General features: G+C 45.4%; 1 protein-coding gene across 4 annotated transcripts in view; it reads left to right on the top strand.

The window, feature by feature from the left end:
• pnpla6.L (patatin like phospholipase domain containing 6 L homeolog) overlaps window positions 1–18,151 on the top strand; it is a 43,408-nt gene that overhangs the window by 11,130 nt on the left and 14,127 nt on the right. For all 4 annotated transcript variants that reach the window (XM_018229412.2, XM_041572283.1, XM_018229413.2 and 1 more), the window contains 11 exons: window positions 73–173; window positions 419–577; window positions 4,490–4,567; window positions 5,065–5,270; window positions 5,977–6,108; window positions 6,431–6,554; window positions 7,554–7,667; window positions 8,475–8,550; window positions 12,882–13,031; window positions 17,109–17,172; window positions 17,486–17,654. In XM_018229412.2, coding sequence (XP_018084901.1) covers window positions 73–173; window positions 419–577; window positions 4,490–4,567; window positions 5,065–5,270; window positions 5,977–6,108; window positions 6,431–6,554; window positions 7,554–7,667; window positions 8,475–8,550; window positions 12,882–13,031; window positions 17,109–17,172; window positions 17,486–17,654 — 1,373 coding nt within the window. The remainder of the gene's footprint in view (window positions 1–72; window positions 174–418; window positions 578–4,489; window positions 4,568–5,064; window positions 5,271–5,976; window positions 6,109–6,430; window positions 6,555–7,553; window positions 7,668–8,474; window positions 8,551–12,881; window positions 13,032–17,108; window positions 17,173–17,485; window positions 17,655–18,151) is intronic.

Below are 18,151 nucleotides of genomic sequence, written 5' to 3'. Positions count from 1 at the left end.
GGGGGGGGGGGGTTGCAGAACAAATGAAGAATCTTTTGAATTTTACTTGAATCATTTATTTTCTGTGGACAGGCAGTCCCAAGGCAACTAAATCCGATATGGACATGGCTTATGAGCGAGCGCGAGTGAGCATAACCCCTGATGACATGCCGCCGAGCCCCATCTTGAACAAGGTGAGCAGAACCTGTGCCTATAAAGGTGGCAGCACATCGCTCATATAGAGAGACCCTCTGCACCCACCCATGTCCGTATATCTGGGACCCTTTGCTAAAAGAATCAGAAGGACATTTTTCACTAGCTGTATCTTGATCGGCTGCTTTTGGTTAATGCACGCCATAGTTTAAGGGCAATTAATGAGCCTGAGAATGGGTGGAGTCTATTTGCAATAGAAATCTTATTTTGTCGCCCTTGTTACCAGCCCATCCTGAAGAAGTCTGTGACTGTCACAGAGACGCCGTCAGCCGTGTACCACTACAAAGAAGAAGATCTTGTCATACCCGAATTTAGCGTCAACAGGCACCTGAACGCCATGTTTGAGGCAGCCAAAAAAGATCTGTCAACCATCATCAAACTTCAGGTGAGCGAATAACAAGTGCACTGGTCTGGCTGCCTATGTTCCACTTATAGCCTGTGCTGTTCTTTCCTCAACCACAAGGTGGCGCCATCTTCTACATAATGTACATAACAGAGCACTGGGGGTATATACTGTTCTGCAAATCATTTCTGCCCCTCTGCAGGCCCCAACTTGCCCCCTGTTCTACTCTGTTTTCTGTCCACCCTGCGCCAGTGTCTCGTCTCCCAGTGTGGGAGCTGCCAGCCTGATAATTACATTACACAGAACCAGTATGGGTTTTATTTGTATCCTATCACTTGCTTCTAATGGAATTATTATAGTCTTGCTAATCCAAGAGACAGACTACTGAGAAATAGAAACAACATGGCACCTCCTCCCATATGTATAAATACAAATATACAGAGAAGGAATGTTCTGGGCACACAATAAGCTATACCCTCATACTGTACTGTCTAAGGGAATCAATATGGCACCTCCCTCCTCCCATATGTATAAATACAAATATACAGAGAAGGAATGTTCTGGGCACACAATAAGCTATACCCTCATACTGTACTGTCTAAGGGAATCAATATGGCACCTCCTCCCATATGTATAAATACAAATATACAGAGAAGGAATGTTCTGGGCACACAATAAGCTGTACCCTCATACTGTACTGTCTAAGGGAATCAATATGGCACCTCCTCCCATATGTATAAATACAAATATACAGAGAAGGAATGTTCTGGGCACACAATAAGCTATACCCTCATACTGTACTGTCTAAGGGAATCAATATGGCACCTCCCTCCTCCCATATGTATAAATACAAATATACACAGAAGGAATGTTCTGGGCACACAATAAGCTATACCCTCATACTGTACTGTCTAAGGGAATCAATATGGCACCTCCTCCTCCCATATGTATAAATACAAATATACAGAGAAGGAATGTTCTGGGCACATCACCACCCGCAGCTTATTCACGTCTCGCACACGCAGAGCACTCACTCCCGGCTGTCTGTCTCCTCTCTCTGTTCTCAAGGACAAGTCTCTGAGCTGTTGAAGATAATGGCAGATTTCACTCAGGAGAGGCCGGGGCGGGTGTTTGATGCCAGTGATCAAAGCGCAGTGATTCTAGGGAAAGAGAGAGATTTGTAGCCGGGATTTATGTTCCCACTGAGCCCTTTGTACATTTGCTCTTACACGTGTAACCCCCCTCCCGCTAAATGGGTTTTAAACAAGAAAGGGCTGAAAAGTGAATTATTTAGGTGAAAACATTCTACCCACAATTCCTTGCTGCTGCTTGCATGTAACTACCCACAGTTCCCAACTGACAAGTGCCCATGATTACTGGGGTCCCCTACATTTATACCACCTGTACCCTCTGCACCAGTAGTTTTATTTTACCCAGAACTCTCTGCTGCCCTTCTAATGTACCGAGTGCTTCCCAAGGCATACCGGTCACTCCCCCGAAGAACTTACAGTCTATGAGGAAGAGGGGACAAACAAAAGAGGGGTGTATACAATTCAGGCTTCAGCCGCTTTAATGATGATTAATTGAACTAAGGTGAAAGCACTGAAGCTGGACTTGTGTTGGGCAGTAGGGAAAGGGTTAACTGCTGCTGAATCGATGGCTGCTCAGGCTGGAGGGTCTCCAACGCAAACTGCTATTGATCAGCTATTGATCAGTCGTCCTTTTTATATGGAAATAAAAGCAACGGCTCAACATCCGGCCTTGATTTTATTTATTCCCAGAAAAAAACTCCCTGCACCTTCGGCCCCCAAGGAATCTGTAGGTTACACTCACTGTACAAATCCCTGAGCTGCCTGTAACGTTATAACCGTATTCTGCTATATTCGTTTTCACTCTCTCTCCCAGTGCCAGCAGGGCTAATAAGCTCCCCGTTCTGTGCTGCTTGTGCTCACTTTATAGAGTGAAATTGGAACGCAGTTTCCCGATGTTCTGCCCTTTTCCTTTCTATATAAATGTCAGCATTTTGCCCGCTCTCCGGCTGATAAATGATTGTTAGAGCTTCGTTCTGCTGAAATCCCAGGAATTAGCCTGGAAGATGGATGGGACAATCTCCGTGTCACGTTCCACCGAGATAACTGGTTCATTGCCTGCGATTAAAAATCCCTCATGCTGTCTGCCGCACAAGGGGTTAAATGGAAGGCTGTCTGACAGAGGAACTTGCAAACCTTGAAGGTTTAATATTCATTTTTGGTTTATCTATTTATGCAACATGGAAAGAAGTTGCTTGTAATCTCCTGTAACGATCCGACTGCCATTGTTCCGCAACATTCCATTTCCTAACTGTCAGCTAATTTGCCTGATCCGCCAGAAAGATCTGCGTTATCATTCCGGTCACAGCGCGTTCTCCGCTCCGAGAATTTCCTATTTGTCTTATTTAACTAGTGCCCTGTCCTTACCTGCTGCAATTCAAGGTTGTGACTAATCTGGGGTTCCATAGCTAACAAGCAAACAATACCCCAAATCTCCCTCTACCTGGCCTTCAGGCTGGCCCCCTTAGCTCATAACAAGGTTACAGATATATAGAAACATTGGGGTGTCACCCTGCTATAGTTCCAGGGGTACCCAGGGTACAAATAAACACTCACCCCAAATCTCCCCCTAACTGACCTTCAGACTGGGCCCCCTTAGCTCATAACAAGGTTACAGATATATAGAAACATTGGGGTAACAGTCACCCTGCTATAGTTCCAGGGGTACCCAGGGTACAAATAAACACTCACCCCAAATCTCCCCCTAACTGACCTTCAGACTGGGCCCCCTTAGCTCATAACAAGGTTACAGATATATAGAAACATTGGGGTGTCACCCTGCTATAGTTCCAGGGGTACCCAGGGTACAAATAAACACTCACCCCAAATCTCCCCCTAACTGACCTTCAGACTGGGCCCCCTTAGCTCATAACAAGGTTACAGATATATAGAAACATTGGGGTGTCACCCTGCTATAGTTCCAGGGGTACCCAGGGTACAAATAAGCACTCACCCCAAATCTCCCCCTAACTGGCCTTCAGACTGGGCCCCCTTAGCTCATAACAAGGTTACAGATATATAGAAACATTGGGGTAACAGTCACCCTGCTATAGTTCCAGGGGTACCCAGGGCACAAATAAGCACTCACCCCAAATCTCACTCATAATGAGCTTTGGGGAGGGCGGGGGCTGGAGACCTTATTTCAGTGCCCCCCTCCTAATGATACAGACTGTGTATCTGGATTAAGTGTTCATTTCCTGACACTAAAAACAGTCCCCGCATTTCGGTGCTGAAGTCGGATGACAGCAGTGCAGGGATTTGTGCCGCTCCTCGTAGAAATGACTCCTTTAATTATCTTTCCTTATGAAATGACTCATGAAACTGATCGCTGATCCGAGTGAAATCTCCGAGAGTAATTACAGTTGTGCGAGTGATAATTAAGCTTTAAGAGAAGATATTCCTGAAGTGCCCCGCCCACTCGTATCTCTCCGTGTCAGCGCCAGGCAGCACTGCTTATTATCCCCCCAAAATCTGACTGCGCTGCTGCCGTTCCCTTGTCTCCAACCCTCCCGCTTTGTCTGTTCTAGTGAATGCAGAACCTTTGTATGTTTGTTTGGGGGAGGCAGAGAGTCGGACAGATGGGCGGAATTGGGGGTTTATTTAAAGAACTTAATTTGGAAGATTCAAGTGTCGATTTCTTTTGTTCTGAATAATAACAGTTTTCCCTTTAATTTAGCTGGAGTCACGGGCCTTATATACAGAATGTCTCCATTTGGAACAAGACAGACATAAGGCCATACTGTGTATTATTTCCCCCACCAAATTGAACTTACCCTTTAATCTCTGAGCACTGACTGTATCCTGTTCCCTGTTATTGTCAATTTGTTTCATCTCCCCCCCCCTTTTTTTCTTTTTAATTTTCCAGGACCCCACTCTGCTGAATGGAAGGGTGACTCTGCATCAGGTCAAGGGTGGAACCATTTTATCCAGACAGGGGGATCAGGTGAGGATGAAGGGATTCCAGAGGGAGGAGAACAGCCAGCCGAGGGCCATTCAACGTAGATAAGTGAACATGGGGGATTAAAGTGATATATACGCGGTCAGACAGATGGAAGGAGAAGGATCGATTGACCTGGATTTCAAGCCCACTAAATCTCTCTATTGATTGGGTTACTGTAGTGAGGATGGTAATACCCAGCATGCAAAGCGGCCAAACCCACCAATTGTCATGTACAGGGATAGCGCCCTCTCTGTTCCAGTGCAGGTACTGTCCATTTAGGATTATTCCCTGCTGCTGATTGGCTGCATTAGCCCCAAATTAGAGCAATAGCCCCACAAGGCATCGTCTGATTGGTGCATTTACAGAACTGCTGCCTGGAGTGGGTTGTGCTCTGACAATTGGGGGGTGATTTCCTTGCAGACCCACAAACATCTCCATTTATATACCTGCCATTACTCGGCTGTCCATTGACCCCTATTGTTTGCTCCCGTTCTGCCCAGGACGTCAACATTCGATTTGTGATATCGGGGCTCCTCCACGTTTACCAGCGGAAAATTGACCGGGAGGAGGAGACCTGCCTCTTCATCACGCACCCTGGGGAGTTGGTGGGGCAGCTCGCCGTTTTAACGGGAGAACCGCTCATCTTCACCATCAAAGTCAATCGCGACTGCACCTTCCTCTCCATCTCCAAGTGCCACTTCTATGAGTAAGTGCTCCCTCATTATGTTACAGGGACCCCCTGATTTCTCCAGAACCAACAGACAATGGCCTGTATTAAATACATTTGCTCCTCAACCAATCGGATGTTTGCTTTTATAATTGGTATGAAGCTGTTTCACATATAGTCTTATTTGGCCTTTAATGAGCTGGGTTCTGTGGGTCCATATGGAGTGTTAGTCCCCATACAATATCATGTGGAGGGGAAGGGAATTTCGGCTGTTGGATGGCAGGTTTCAGCAGAATTGTGCAGTATGGCACCTCCGCCTACGGTTCCTCACATGTGACATAATTGGGCCACCGCTTTGTGCTGGTCTGCAGGCGCCTCCACAACACCGTGTTAGTATCATTCTACTAAATATAGACGTGCTACAGAGCTGGCCTACATTCCTTGCCTTCCATCACACCCCACCATATGGGCTCTGTCACTTGCACAAACAGAATGGGGGGAATGGATGCTTGTGTGCACCGTCGGTTCTGCCAAATAAATCAACAGAGCACTGCCTTGGATTCCTGCCTTTTTACATATTTGTACATAACATTATTGCAAAAGCCACACAGAAGCCATTGATTGCTAGGAATGGTGTTGCTTAACTGGTTGCTAACCTCCATTTACCTTAGCAACCAGGTGTTTGTTGCACCTTAGGGCCTGTCCATTTACCAGCTGCTCACCCAGCACTCTCTGTTCTCTCCAGGATCATGAGGGAGCAGCCCAGTGTGGTACTCGGAGTGGCGCACACTGTAGTCAAGAGAATGTCCCCGTTCGTCAGGCAAATCGACTTCGCATTGGATTGGATGGAAGTGGAGGCCGGCCGGGCTGTTTACAGGTGAGTTTTCTTCTAAACCTGCCCATATGCACCCACACTTGGTTGGGCAATTTGGCTAGTTATGACCATGAACAGTTTGCCAGTCAAACTTCTGTACTTCCTGCTCCTGGGCTGCTCTCTTTCCCATGGTCAGACAGGAACCTCCCCCTGGGTAAGTGAATCCAATCTCCCCCAGTACTTACCCAGGTACAGAGCTCTGATTCTCTGTACTTCCTGCTCCTGGGCTGTTCTCTTTCCCATGGTCAAGCAGGTAGAAAAGAGGGGATTAAAAGCAGATGAATAAATCCCGCACCCCAGCTTATCCATTCTCTCTCTCTCTCAGGCAGGGGGACAAATCTGACTGTACCTACATTGTACTGAACGGGCGCCTTCGCTCAGTCATCAGGAAGGATGATGGGAAAAAGCAGCTGACGGGTGAATACGGGCGAGGAGACCTCATCGGGGTGGTAAGACTTTTTTTCTCTACTTCAATAAATTCTCTGGATCAGTGGTACCATTACCTTCCTACCTACACCTGAGATTAGGCCCATGTCTGCTAAGCATGTGTGTGATGCAGTCTAGACCTTCAATTCTGAGCACGTCCCTAACATCAGCGCTGCCAACCCAGGGGCCCCGATTTAATATTCAGAGACGTCTCTGCTGCTCACATTAACACTCAGCTCCTTTCTGTGGCACATTCCCAATCTCCCAAATGGCTCATAAATCTGATGGGAACAGGGAGGAGGCTGAACGGGCCGATCTCTCCCTTTATCTGCACGCTCAGCACCAGCCCCACTGCCGCCTCAGTGCATGCTGGGATATCTGCTTCAGTCCAGCAGGAGGGCTGCATGTGACATGTCCTGGGTACATTCTCATCATCTGCTCACGCCCAGAGCATTCCTTCTCTGTATGTGTGTGTGGCACGACCCTGTTTCTGAACAAACATATGACTGAAATAGAACATGACGCACTAGCACGCCAGAGAATTGCGACTCCTGAATGAGCTGCTTTATTTACCTGTAATCCCCTCTTAACTGCAGCAGCCCCCCCCCATGTGGTTTCCCTCGGTTACCGGGTGATGAGCGTCCCACCGTGTTGTCAAGGAGACCAGTGACACAGGTCATCTCTCCTGCTGCTGCTGCTGGGGGCGGTCCTAATGCTCACGTAATGACTAAATATATATAAATGCCTTTGTGTGTCACTAGTAGTGGGTGCACATTGAGCAGATAAAGGGGATTGTTCACTGAGAACCCTATTTACCTGTGGTTGTAGGATCTACCATACTGCTTGCCCCTGGTTTACCCTTGTTTCCCCACTAGAGAGGCCACACCTACAATTTACAATTTGCCTATTTACAAACGCAGTGCAAAGTGCTAAATTCAGATGTAAATTGTTTTCTTACCCACAATGCAACACTCCCGCATTATAGAAAGTCCACTTTCTCTCCTTTGGGTGTATTTATCCAGGTAGAAGCCCTGACTCACCAGCCAAGAGCCACAACTGTGCATGCCGTGCGAGATTCTGAGCTTGCCAAGTTACCTGAGGGGGCCCTGACCTCCATCAAACGCAAGTTTCCGCAGGTGAGTGAGGCTCAGCCCACCGGCTCATGAAACGGGGTCCTGCGGATACCAGTTTCTTTTGTTAGTGAGACTTCTGCTCAATTATGTAGCCTCTTACAGGATTAAACTAAGCACAACTACTATTGATAATTCAGCAGGAACAGTCCCCTAAGTTTGCTCATAGCCTGTACAGAGAGATCCCATAAAACTATGGCAGCATAGGTATTCCCTGTACTAAGCACAATTCAGCAGGAACAGTCCCTATGTTGCTCATAGTCTGTACAGTGAGATCCCATAAAACTATGGCAGCATAGGTATTCCCTGTACTAAGCACAATTCAGCAGGAACAGTCCCCTAAGTTTGCTCATAGTCTGTACAGAGAGATACCATAAAACTATGGCAGCATAGGTAGTCCCTGTACTAAGCACAATTCAGCAGGAGCAGCCCCTAAGTTTGCTCATAGTCTGTACAGAGAGATCCCATAAAACTATGGCAGCATAGGTATTCCCTGTACTAAGCACAATTCAGCAGGAACAGTCCCCTAAGTTTGCTTATATTCTGTACAGAACGATACAAGTGTCCCATTATCTTTATAGTATGATGCAGGGAGTTAAAGGTTTCGGTTTGGCAGTGGAAGAGTTAATTGTGCCTGGTTCTGTGACATTGCTGAGTCCCATTAACAAATAATTTAGACAGAAAGTAATTACACAAATGTATGAAATCGATAGTTATTATGTTGGCCAGGGCTGGACATGATGTGCCGTCTGATTGATGCACCTCTGCTTCATTTGGCAAATCCTAAAGTCTCCTCTGATTCTGCCCATCCAGGTGGTGACCCGGCTCATCCATTTACTCGGGGAGAAGATCCTTGGCAGCCTGCAGCAGGTGAACGGCCCTCTTACAGGTGAGCAGTGCCCCCCCCGCCCCCACCCTCCAGCTCTCTGCCCTCGTTTGGCTCATTAGTAAATTGCTGAGCTGGAGGTTTTCTCACTGTGGCTGCCAACTCCCTGCCCAGTGAAATTAACTGGCACCATCTCAACGGTGCCCCTGGGCTTGAATTGGTGTCACACTGGGATAGAATATTTAATTTATCATATTAGAAGGTCATTGTTGCATTATAAGAGATAACGTACCCCCTACTGTAAATGATAAGGATATTAGAAGTCGCTGAGGGGTTGTTCTGTGACCATATAAAGACACAAGGCTGCAGGCTGAGTTATACAGGGAACTCTGAGTATCACTCATGTATTATAAGGGATAATGTACCCCCTACTGTAAATGATAAGGATATTAGAAGTCACTGAGGGGTTGTTCTGTGACCATTTAAAGGCACAAGGCTGCAGGCTGAGTTATAAAGGGAACTCTGAGTATCACTCATGTATTATAAGGGATAATGTACCCCCTACTGTAAATGATAAGGATATTAGAAGTCACTGAGGGGTTGTTCTGTGACCATATAAAGGCACAAGGCTGCAGGCTGAGTTATACAGGGAACTCTGAGTATCATTCATGTATTATAAGGGATAATGTACCCCTACTGTAAATGATAAGGATATTAGAAGTCACTGAGGGGTTGTTCTGTGACCATATAAAGGCACAAGGCTGCAGGCTGAGTTATACAGGGAACTCTGAGTATCACTCATGTATTATAAGGATAATGTACCCCCTACTGTAAATGATAAGGATATTAGAAGTCACTGAGGGGTTGTTCTGTGACCATATAAAGGCACAAGGCTGCAGGCTGAGTTATACAGGGAACTCTGAGTATCATTCATGTATTATAAGGGATAATGTACCCCCTACTGTAAATGATAAGGATATTAGAAGTCACTGAGGGGTTGTTCTGTGACCATATAAAGACACAAGGCTGCAGGCTGAGTTATACAGGGAACTCTGAGTATCACTCATGTATTATAAGGGATAATGTACCCCCTACTGTAAATGATAAGGATATTAGAAGTCACTGAGGGGTTGTTCTGTGACCATATAAAGGCACAAGGCTGCAGGCTGAGTTATACAGGGAACTCTGAGTATCACTCATGTATTATAAGGGATAATGTACCCCCTACTGTAAATGATAAGGATATTAGAAGTCACTGAGGGGATGTTCTGTGACCATATAAAGGCACAAGGCTGCAGTCTGAGTTAATGAACCTCCGCATAAGGTTAAATTGATGAACAACTTTTAAATTGCACTTAGTCACTTTAACTTGATGAAATAATTTTTAACTAATTTTATAAAATAATACTCAGCACTTCAAGAAGCTGTGTGATCTCTAATTTATATGAACCCATTCACTACACATTATTGAAACAAGCCCAACATTGTTTACCATAAACACTGGGGTGAAAGTATATGAAGTATAATTCATCATTCATCATTCATTCATCATTTAATTTTAAAAAAAAAATATCAATTAATATCCCAGTACTATTTAATTCTGGGTGCTAAATTAATTGGTTGACTTGATTTGCAAATAATTAATGACATTTTACTAATTTCACAATTGAAAGCATTTACAATTAATAATAAATTGATCAATTTATTAAAAAAATTGGGGGGGTACGGGGTCCTTTTTCTATACATTGTCGCAATACACAAGATTTACTGACGTGAGTCAGACTCCTGTCCAGTTTCAAGTCAAAATGTAATTTTCTATACAGAGCTCATTTATAATCACCAGGCAAATTTGCACCTGAGCAGTAACCCGTAGCAACCAATCAATGATCAGCTTTTGTCAGCGAGCTGCAGGTTGCTATGGGTAACTGCCCAGGTGCATATTTACCTGCTGATTATAACGTACCCTCTGGGTCTCACTGTAGGAAAAGCCCCGGGAGGAATCTAATAGAATGTGGTGTATTTAGTTATGGAGCCCACGGAACATTCTGCAGAATTGAATGTTAAATAGAATTGATGCCTGTGAGTATGGAGGGACGGGGAGCAGATTGAAACTGAGCCTCCTCTGACCTTACTTAAATGGCACAAATTCGCTGCACTGCTCACGCTCGCCTTTCCAATAAATTAAATTAGCCAGAAATCTATGCGCTGCTGTTTACTGATTTTTATTCACGTCTGAAAGTATCCTGCAACAGTAATGGGTTATATCCATTTATTTATTCATTCTTGTACGTGAGTTTGTGTGTGTGTGTGTGTATGTGTATATATATATATATATATATATATATATATATATATATATATATATATATATATATATATATATATATATTTATATATATATATATATATATATATATATATATATATATATATAGAGGTAGGAGCTGCCATATTGTTTCCATAATGCAGGACATTATTCATTCTACACAGTATCTCTGCTCCTGTAGTGCCGGGGGGCAGGTGTGGGCCCAACAACAAGGGCAATTTGCCACAGCTCAGATTTCTTTTTCTAGTTGCCAGGTCACTGAGAATAATCCTGCCCTGATGGTTTCCTTGGTTACGGTTTTGTTCCCCCACGAGTAGAGAGCAAACTGCCACATTCTGCACACTGACACTGACAGGGCAGAAATTCATAGCAGCCGGGGTGCAGCCTCCACTAATGTAATCCTGTACTGTCATTCACTCCTCATCTGTGTCACTCAGCCTATTACTTCTAAACTACAACTCCCAACACACTGCATTTTTACAATGGGGCTGGGTCTCATAAGGTTACAGATATATAGAAACATTGGGGTGTCACCCTGCTATAGTTCCAGGGGTACCCAGGGTACAAATAAGCACTCACCCCAAATCTCCCCCTAACTGACCTTCAGACTGGGCCCCCTTAGCTCATAACAAGGTTACAGATATATAGAAACATTGGGGTGTCACCCTGCTATAGTTCCAGGGGTACCCAGGGTACAAATAAGCACTCACCCCAAATCTCCCCCTAACTGACCTTCAGACTGGGCCCCCTTAGCTCATAACAAGGTTACACATATATAGAAACATTGGGGTGTCACCCTGCTATAGTTCCAGGGGTACCCAGGGTACAAATAAGCACTCACCCCAAATCTCCCCCTAACTGACCTTCAGACTGGGCCCCCTTAGCTCATAACAAGGTTACAGATATATAGAAACATTGGGGTGTCACCCTGCTATAGTTCCAGGGGTACCCAGGGTACAAATAAACACTCACCCCAAATCTCCCCCTAACTGACCTTCAGACTGGGCCCCCTTAGCTCATAACAAGGTTACAGATATATAGAAACATTGGGGTGTCACCCTGCTATAGTTCCAGGGGTACCCAGGGTACAAATAAACACTCACCCCAAATCTCCCCCTAACTGACCTTCAGACTGGGCCCCCTTAGCTCATAACAAGGTTACAGATATATAGAAACATTGGGGTGTCACCCTGCTATAGTTCCAGGGGTACCCAGGGTACAAATAATCACTCACCCCAAATCTCCCCCTAACTGACCTTCAGACTGGGCCCCCTTAGCTCATAACAAGGTTACAGATATATAGAAACATTGGGGTAACAGTCACCCCGCTATAGGCTGTTCTAGCCATTCCTATATAATATTCATTATAGTAATAGGCCCATTATCAGTTTTGGGCTGAAGACTTTGTTCCTTTTACATTCTGTTCTGCCCATTTGTTTCTGTGTCGGTTTTTCCGGTGCCCCTCTGTATTTCTAATAACAAATAGAACCTGTCAGTGGGGGTTGGATTATCTCTTTATTCTGGGAGAACAGAAAGAGAGAATTCAGGTGCCGCTGGTTCTAAGAATCTGCAGGAGTTGCGGCACTGGAAGAGAAGAGCACAAAGCTGAGCCGAGGGTTCAAGCTGAGTTTGCAGCTGTTGCAGAGGCTTCTGATTCTGGCACTCGTGCTACCTCCCAACAATGCTGTAGTGCCGGAATGTTCCATGATAAAGTATTCAGTAAGCCGAGCCATGTCCGTTCCATTTAGATACTTATATGTTAATCCAGCATGAGAATAAAATAAATATTTTTTTAGGCAAATTTGTCCTTTAAATTGATGCTTTTTGGCATAAAAGCAACAGACACCTGTGTGACGCTGACCCCTGAATGGGTGCACCCATTATTGCAGATTAATAAATAGAAAGGAAAAGGTTTATGGGTAATTAGTTGCAGTACCGCTTCTCACCACTTTCCACTTCCCATAGGTCTAGCTATAGAACAGCGCCACTATGTGATTCCTGCTCAGGCGACAGAGTTGCTGGCTTGGAATGGCACTTTATTTTACTGGATCTCTTTTTATCCCGACAGGGCATGGCCTGGGTCTCCATACAACCGGCAGCAAATGGGATTCCAGCAACCCTGCCAGTAACCTCTCCACCGTCGCCATCTTGCCGGTGTCTGAAGAAGTTCCTCTGACGGCCTTCGCCCTGGAGCTGAAGCATGCACTGGGCGCTGTGGGTGAGTACCCCCATTTCCGCACCCTATGGGGGGGTTGGTGGAAGACAAGTTGATAAAATGATGCTGTCTACTATCTTGCACTACCCAGTGCTGAGCATTTTAGTTGGACAACTACAGCTTAAAGGGGTGGTTCACCTTTAAGTTTATCTTTTTGTACCTTACAGAATGGCCAGTTCTATGCAACTTTTCAATTAGTCTTCATTATTTATTTCTTATAGTTTTTGAATTATTTGCCACCTTCTTCTGTCTCATTCCAGCTTTCAAATGGGGGTCACTGACCCCATTTAAACAGAAATGCTCTGTAAGGCTAAAATATAATGGTCACTGCTAATTTTTATTGCCCGTCTTTCGATTCAGGCCTCTCCTATTCATATTCCAGTCTCTTATTCGAATCAATGCATGGTTGCTAGGGTAATTTGGACCCTAGCAACCAGATGGCTGAATGTGCAAACTGGAGAGCTGCTGAATAAAAAGCTAAATAACTCAAACACTACAAATAATAGAAAATGAAAACCAATTGCAAGTTGTCTCCGAATAACCCTCTCTACATCATACTAACAGTTAATTTATAGGTGATATAGGATTAGCAGCAGGACAGAGCTCTCACTAGCAGAAACAATATAAGAGTGACAATTAGTTTACAACTGTGGTGGGCGAGTGCCAACTTGCACCTTGGTCAGATTACAATAGGCAAGTACCAGCGTGTCTCAAATAATACTAAATTGCTATTGAGCAGCTCATGGCATGAGGCCTTTAAGACCTGGCACTACATCTCCCAGCATCCCCAGTCAGCTACTGGTAAAGGTGCCAAATACATTGAAATAGGCTGTGTAAGGGGCACAGACAAGTATGACTGCACTTGGCTACTTGGATTTAGCGGCGGATCATTGAGGGGTAGTGCCAGGCTCCTGAATCCCTATAAAGCAGCTTCTCCTTTACTGTATCATTTGCTTCCGTCACGGCACTGGCACACGCACAGGGATGGGCTTAGCGCCTAATACAGGAGTGAGCAGCACTTGACTGGGGATTAAAATGTCGAAAACGCGTCTGTGGGTAATTTACCACCATAATCCCTGACGGAATGGGGGTGGCATGATTCCTTTGTTCTTCGCTCTGCTTGGCAGGACAGAATTGCACAAATCCCCCGCTAATTCCATGAATCATTACATTAACATTAAGAGCTGAATTTGATGCCCCGAATGTTGGGCTGCTCAATTATGGATTGGCATTGACTCAACAATATTTACCCTCCAGCTTGTGTGCAGCACTGCCGACTGGAGAGGCCCGGGGCTGGTGTGGCTAGGAGAATGCAGAAAAGCTTGGCTGGGAGATATAGTTTAACAACAGCTCGAAAGCTGTACAGACCATCCAATATCCCATATTAAACACTGCATAATGTCGGCTCCACTGAATTACTAGAAATCACTTCTTTTAAGGCTGAGACAGCACTTGCATGGTTAAACCTGTCTCTGCCGAGGAACTCGCTCCCCGCCACCGCCGCCTCTCCTTGACAAGCGAAGGAATAATTCTGCAAGTATAAGTGGCTAATTACCGTATTGATTAATAACATTTATTCATCACAAGGAAAGTGTCTTGAGCTGTTTTATTATTTCTAGAGAGCTGCACCGTGCGTTTATACCCACAGTCTCTCGGCAGTCTGTACTCGCCAGTGCATTTCCCCCTCCTATAGTTCCAGGGGTACCCAGGGCACAAATAAGCACTCACCCCAAATCTCCCCCTAACTGACCTTCAGACTGGGCCCCCTTAGCTCATAACAAGGTTACAGAGATATAGAAACATTGGGGTGTCACCCTGCTATAGTTCCAGGGGTACCCAGGGCACAAATAAGCACTCACGCCAAATCTCCCCCTAACTGGCCTTCAGGCTGGGCCCCCTTAGCTCATAACAAGGTTACAGATATATAGAAACATTGGGGTGTCACCCTGCTATAGTTCCAGGGGTACCCAGGGCACAAGTGAGCACTCACCCCAAATCTCCCCCTAACTGACCTTCAGACTGGGCCCCCTTAGCTCATAACAAGGTTACAGATATATAGAAACATTGGGGTGTCACCCTGCTATAGTTCCAGGGGTACCCAGGGCACAAATAAGCACTCACCCCAAATCTCCCCCTAACTGGCCTTCAGGCTGGGCCCCCTTAGCTCATAACAAGGTTACAGATATATAGAAACATTGGGGTGTCACCCTGCTATAGTTCCAGGGGTACCCAGGGCACAAGTGAGCACTCACCCCAAATCTCCCCCTAACTGACCTTCAGACTGGGCCCCCTTAGCTCATAACAAGGTTACAGATATATAGAAACATTGGGGTGTCACCCTGCTATAGTTCCAGGGGTACCCAGGGCACAAGTGAGCACTCACCCCAAATCTCCCCCTAACTGACCTTCAGACTGGGCCCCCTTAGCTCATAACAAGGTTACAGATATATAGAAACATTGGGGTGTCACCCTGCTATAGTTCCAGGGGTACCCAGGGCACAAGTGAGCACTCACCCCAAATCTCCCCCTAACTGACCTTCAGACTGGGCCCCCTTAGCTCATAACAAGGTTACAGATATATAGAAACATTGGGGTGTCACCCTGCTATAGTTCCAGGGGTACCCAGGGCACAAGTGAGCACTCACCCCAAATCTCCCCCTAACTGACCTTCAGACTGGGCCCCCTTAGCTCATAACAAGGTTACAGATATATAGAAACATTGGGGTGTCACCCTGCTATAGTTCCAGGGGTACCCAGGGCACAAATAAGCACTCACCCCAAATATCCCTGGCACACAAAAGGTTAATACGTATAAATAGCAGTTCCTGGTCAATACGTGAGGATTCCCGGGGCGTCATGCGTATGAGGGGGGATGCTGCCCACTCGCAAGTAATAAATTAAGTGTTTTCCTCTCGGGTGAGTAAGTGATTTAAAGGAAAGACATCACAAGGAGTCCGTCCCTCATCGTTTCCATGGAGACCATGAGCTGATATGGTCACTGGGACCTGTTCCCGAGGGATATCATTTGTGCATTGTGTACCTCACTGTGTGCCCCATTAACCCTCTGAGCTCAGTCACTGCCTGTTCTGTAAATATATTGCCTGGGGAGAAGGGTCTTTCTGCTACGGGGTTAAAAAAGGTGGTTCTTTCACAGCAGAAGCTTTTACTCACTCTAGTTACTGTTTCATAAATAGTTAATGTTGATGTGATGAAGGGGGCATATACAAATATATATATATATATATATATATATATATATATATATATATATATATATATATATATATATATATATATATATATATATATAAAAATAGGTGCCAGTATTATACATTTACAGGACCAAGGACAGTGTTTCTAGGAGTTTCAATACTCAGGCGCTGTCCTTGGTCCTGTATATGTATATGTGTATATGTGTGTGTGTATATATATATATATATATATATATATATATATATATATATATATATATATATATATATATATATATATATATATATATATATATGTATATATATATATATATATATATATATATATATATGTATATGTGATTGTTTTCCTAATGACCCCGCCCTCGCTCCGGCTGCACCACGGTGACATCAGAACGCCAATAGGAGGGATAATCCGACTCCGTCTCGTTAAGAACAGCTGCCTCAATTACAGCCAGGGAGCTGCTGCCATCTGATTGGCTGAGCATGAAATATTAACGTGCTGGGGGTCCCTTTGCTCTGCTTTGTAATGGGCGGGAGGGGGGCCCAGCAGTGCAATGGTTTATTGAGTCATGGAAACACCACTTGTCAGGCAGGGGTATGTGTGTGTTGGGTGTCACTGCACTGACAGAAAGTGACGGCACAGATATATAAATGTGACTGCAGTTTATATAAATGTGACTATTGCCTCTGATTAGGGGCCTGAGGGGTGAAATTCGCCGTGCGTCAGAATAATAAGCACTGACTGCTGCATATGCACCTCTCCTCCAGCTAATGACAGCCATGGTTGATAGGCCAGTATAGGGAGAAGCATCTCTAACTGTCAGCACTCTCTGCCAGTCTGACCTCTGACTCTTTCCTTCCGCAGGCCTCACCTTGCTGCTCACCAGCGACAATATCAAGCAGCGCCTGGGCTCCGCCGCTCTGGACAGGTGGGTCTTGCTGGTCACATGGTGACGCCATTAAACTGTCACCTGTAGGTGGCACCTGCGACTGACAGTTAGGAGGTTGGTCCCAGCTACATGGATTCAATTAAGGGTATTGGATTATGGGTCTGCCCTCACTAAGTATTCACTTGCTCTGGGTCACTAGGATACAGGCTTGCATTATTAACCCACTGTGTACCAGAACCTTCCAGAAATTATCTCCCCAGTACAGTGTTTGTTTCCCTTGCGTTGAATGTTTGGACCCCCCCATCATTTCCCCTGTGACCCTGCTAATCTGCTCCCCCAATCTCTTGCACAGTGTCCATGAGTACAGACTGTCCAGCTGGTTGGGGCAACAAGAGGACATTCACCGAATTGTTCTGTATCAGTCGGACTATTGTCTGACGCCATGGACTCAGCGCTGTATCCGACAAGCCGACTGCATCATCATAGTGGGACTAGGCGAGCAGGAACCTACAGTCGGAGAGGTAAGTGACACACGGACGCATGCTGGAGGTGCAGAGAGTCCATTAACTGCCCCCTGTCTGTCTGTCACTATGGGCAATTACAGCCCTCGTTGTTTCTCACCCGCTCTGTGTATTGATTAAACACAATGGGAATTAGTCACTACCCTGAGTCACGTGTCTGACATCTGAATGGAAAGGTCACTGCATTCCTGCCAACCAGAAGCACTCCTTCTACTGTTCTACACATAGCTAGACTCTCAGCTGCCATAAAGCAGGACAGGACTGCTGCTTACAATGGGGATCAGATAGGATCTGTGCAGCCACTGGGACAGAATGTTCTGTTATACAGATAGCTAGAATCTCAGCTGCCATAAAGCAGGACAGGACTGCTGCTTACAATGGGGATCAGATAGGATCTGTGCAGCCACTGGGACAGAATGTTCTGTTATACAGATAGCTAGAATCTCAGCTGCCATAAAGCAGGACAGGACTGCTGCTTACAATGGGGATCAGATAGG

Source organism: Xenopus laevis, chromosome 8L, assembly GCF_017654675.1.
Source record: "Xenopus laevis strain J_2021 chromosome 8L, Xenopus_laevis_v10.1, whole genome shotgun sequence".
NCBI classification, from domain to species: domain Eukaryota; kingdom Metazoa; phylum Chordata; class Amphibia; order Anura; family Pipidae; genus Xenopus; species Xenopus laevis.
This window is presented reverse-complemented; position numbering and strand designations above follow the sequence as displayed.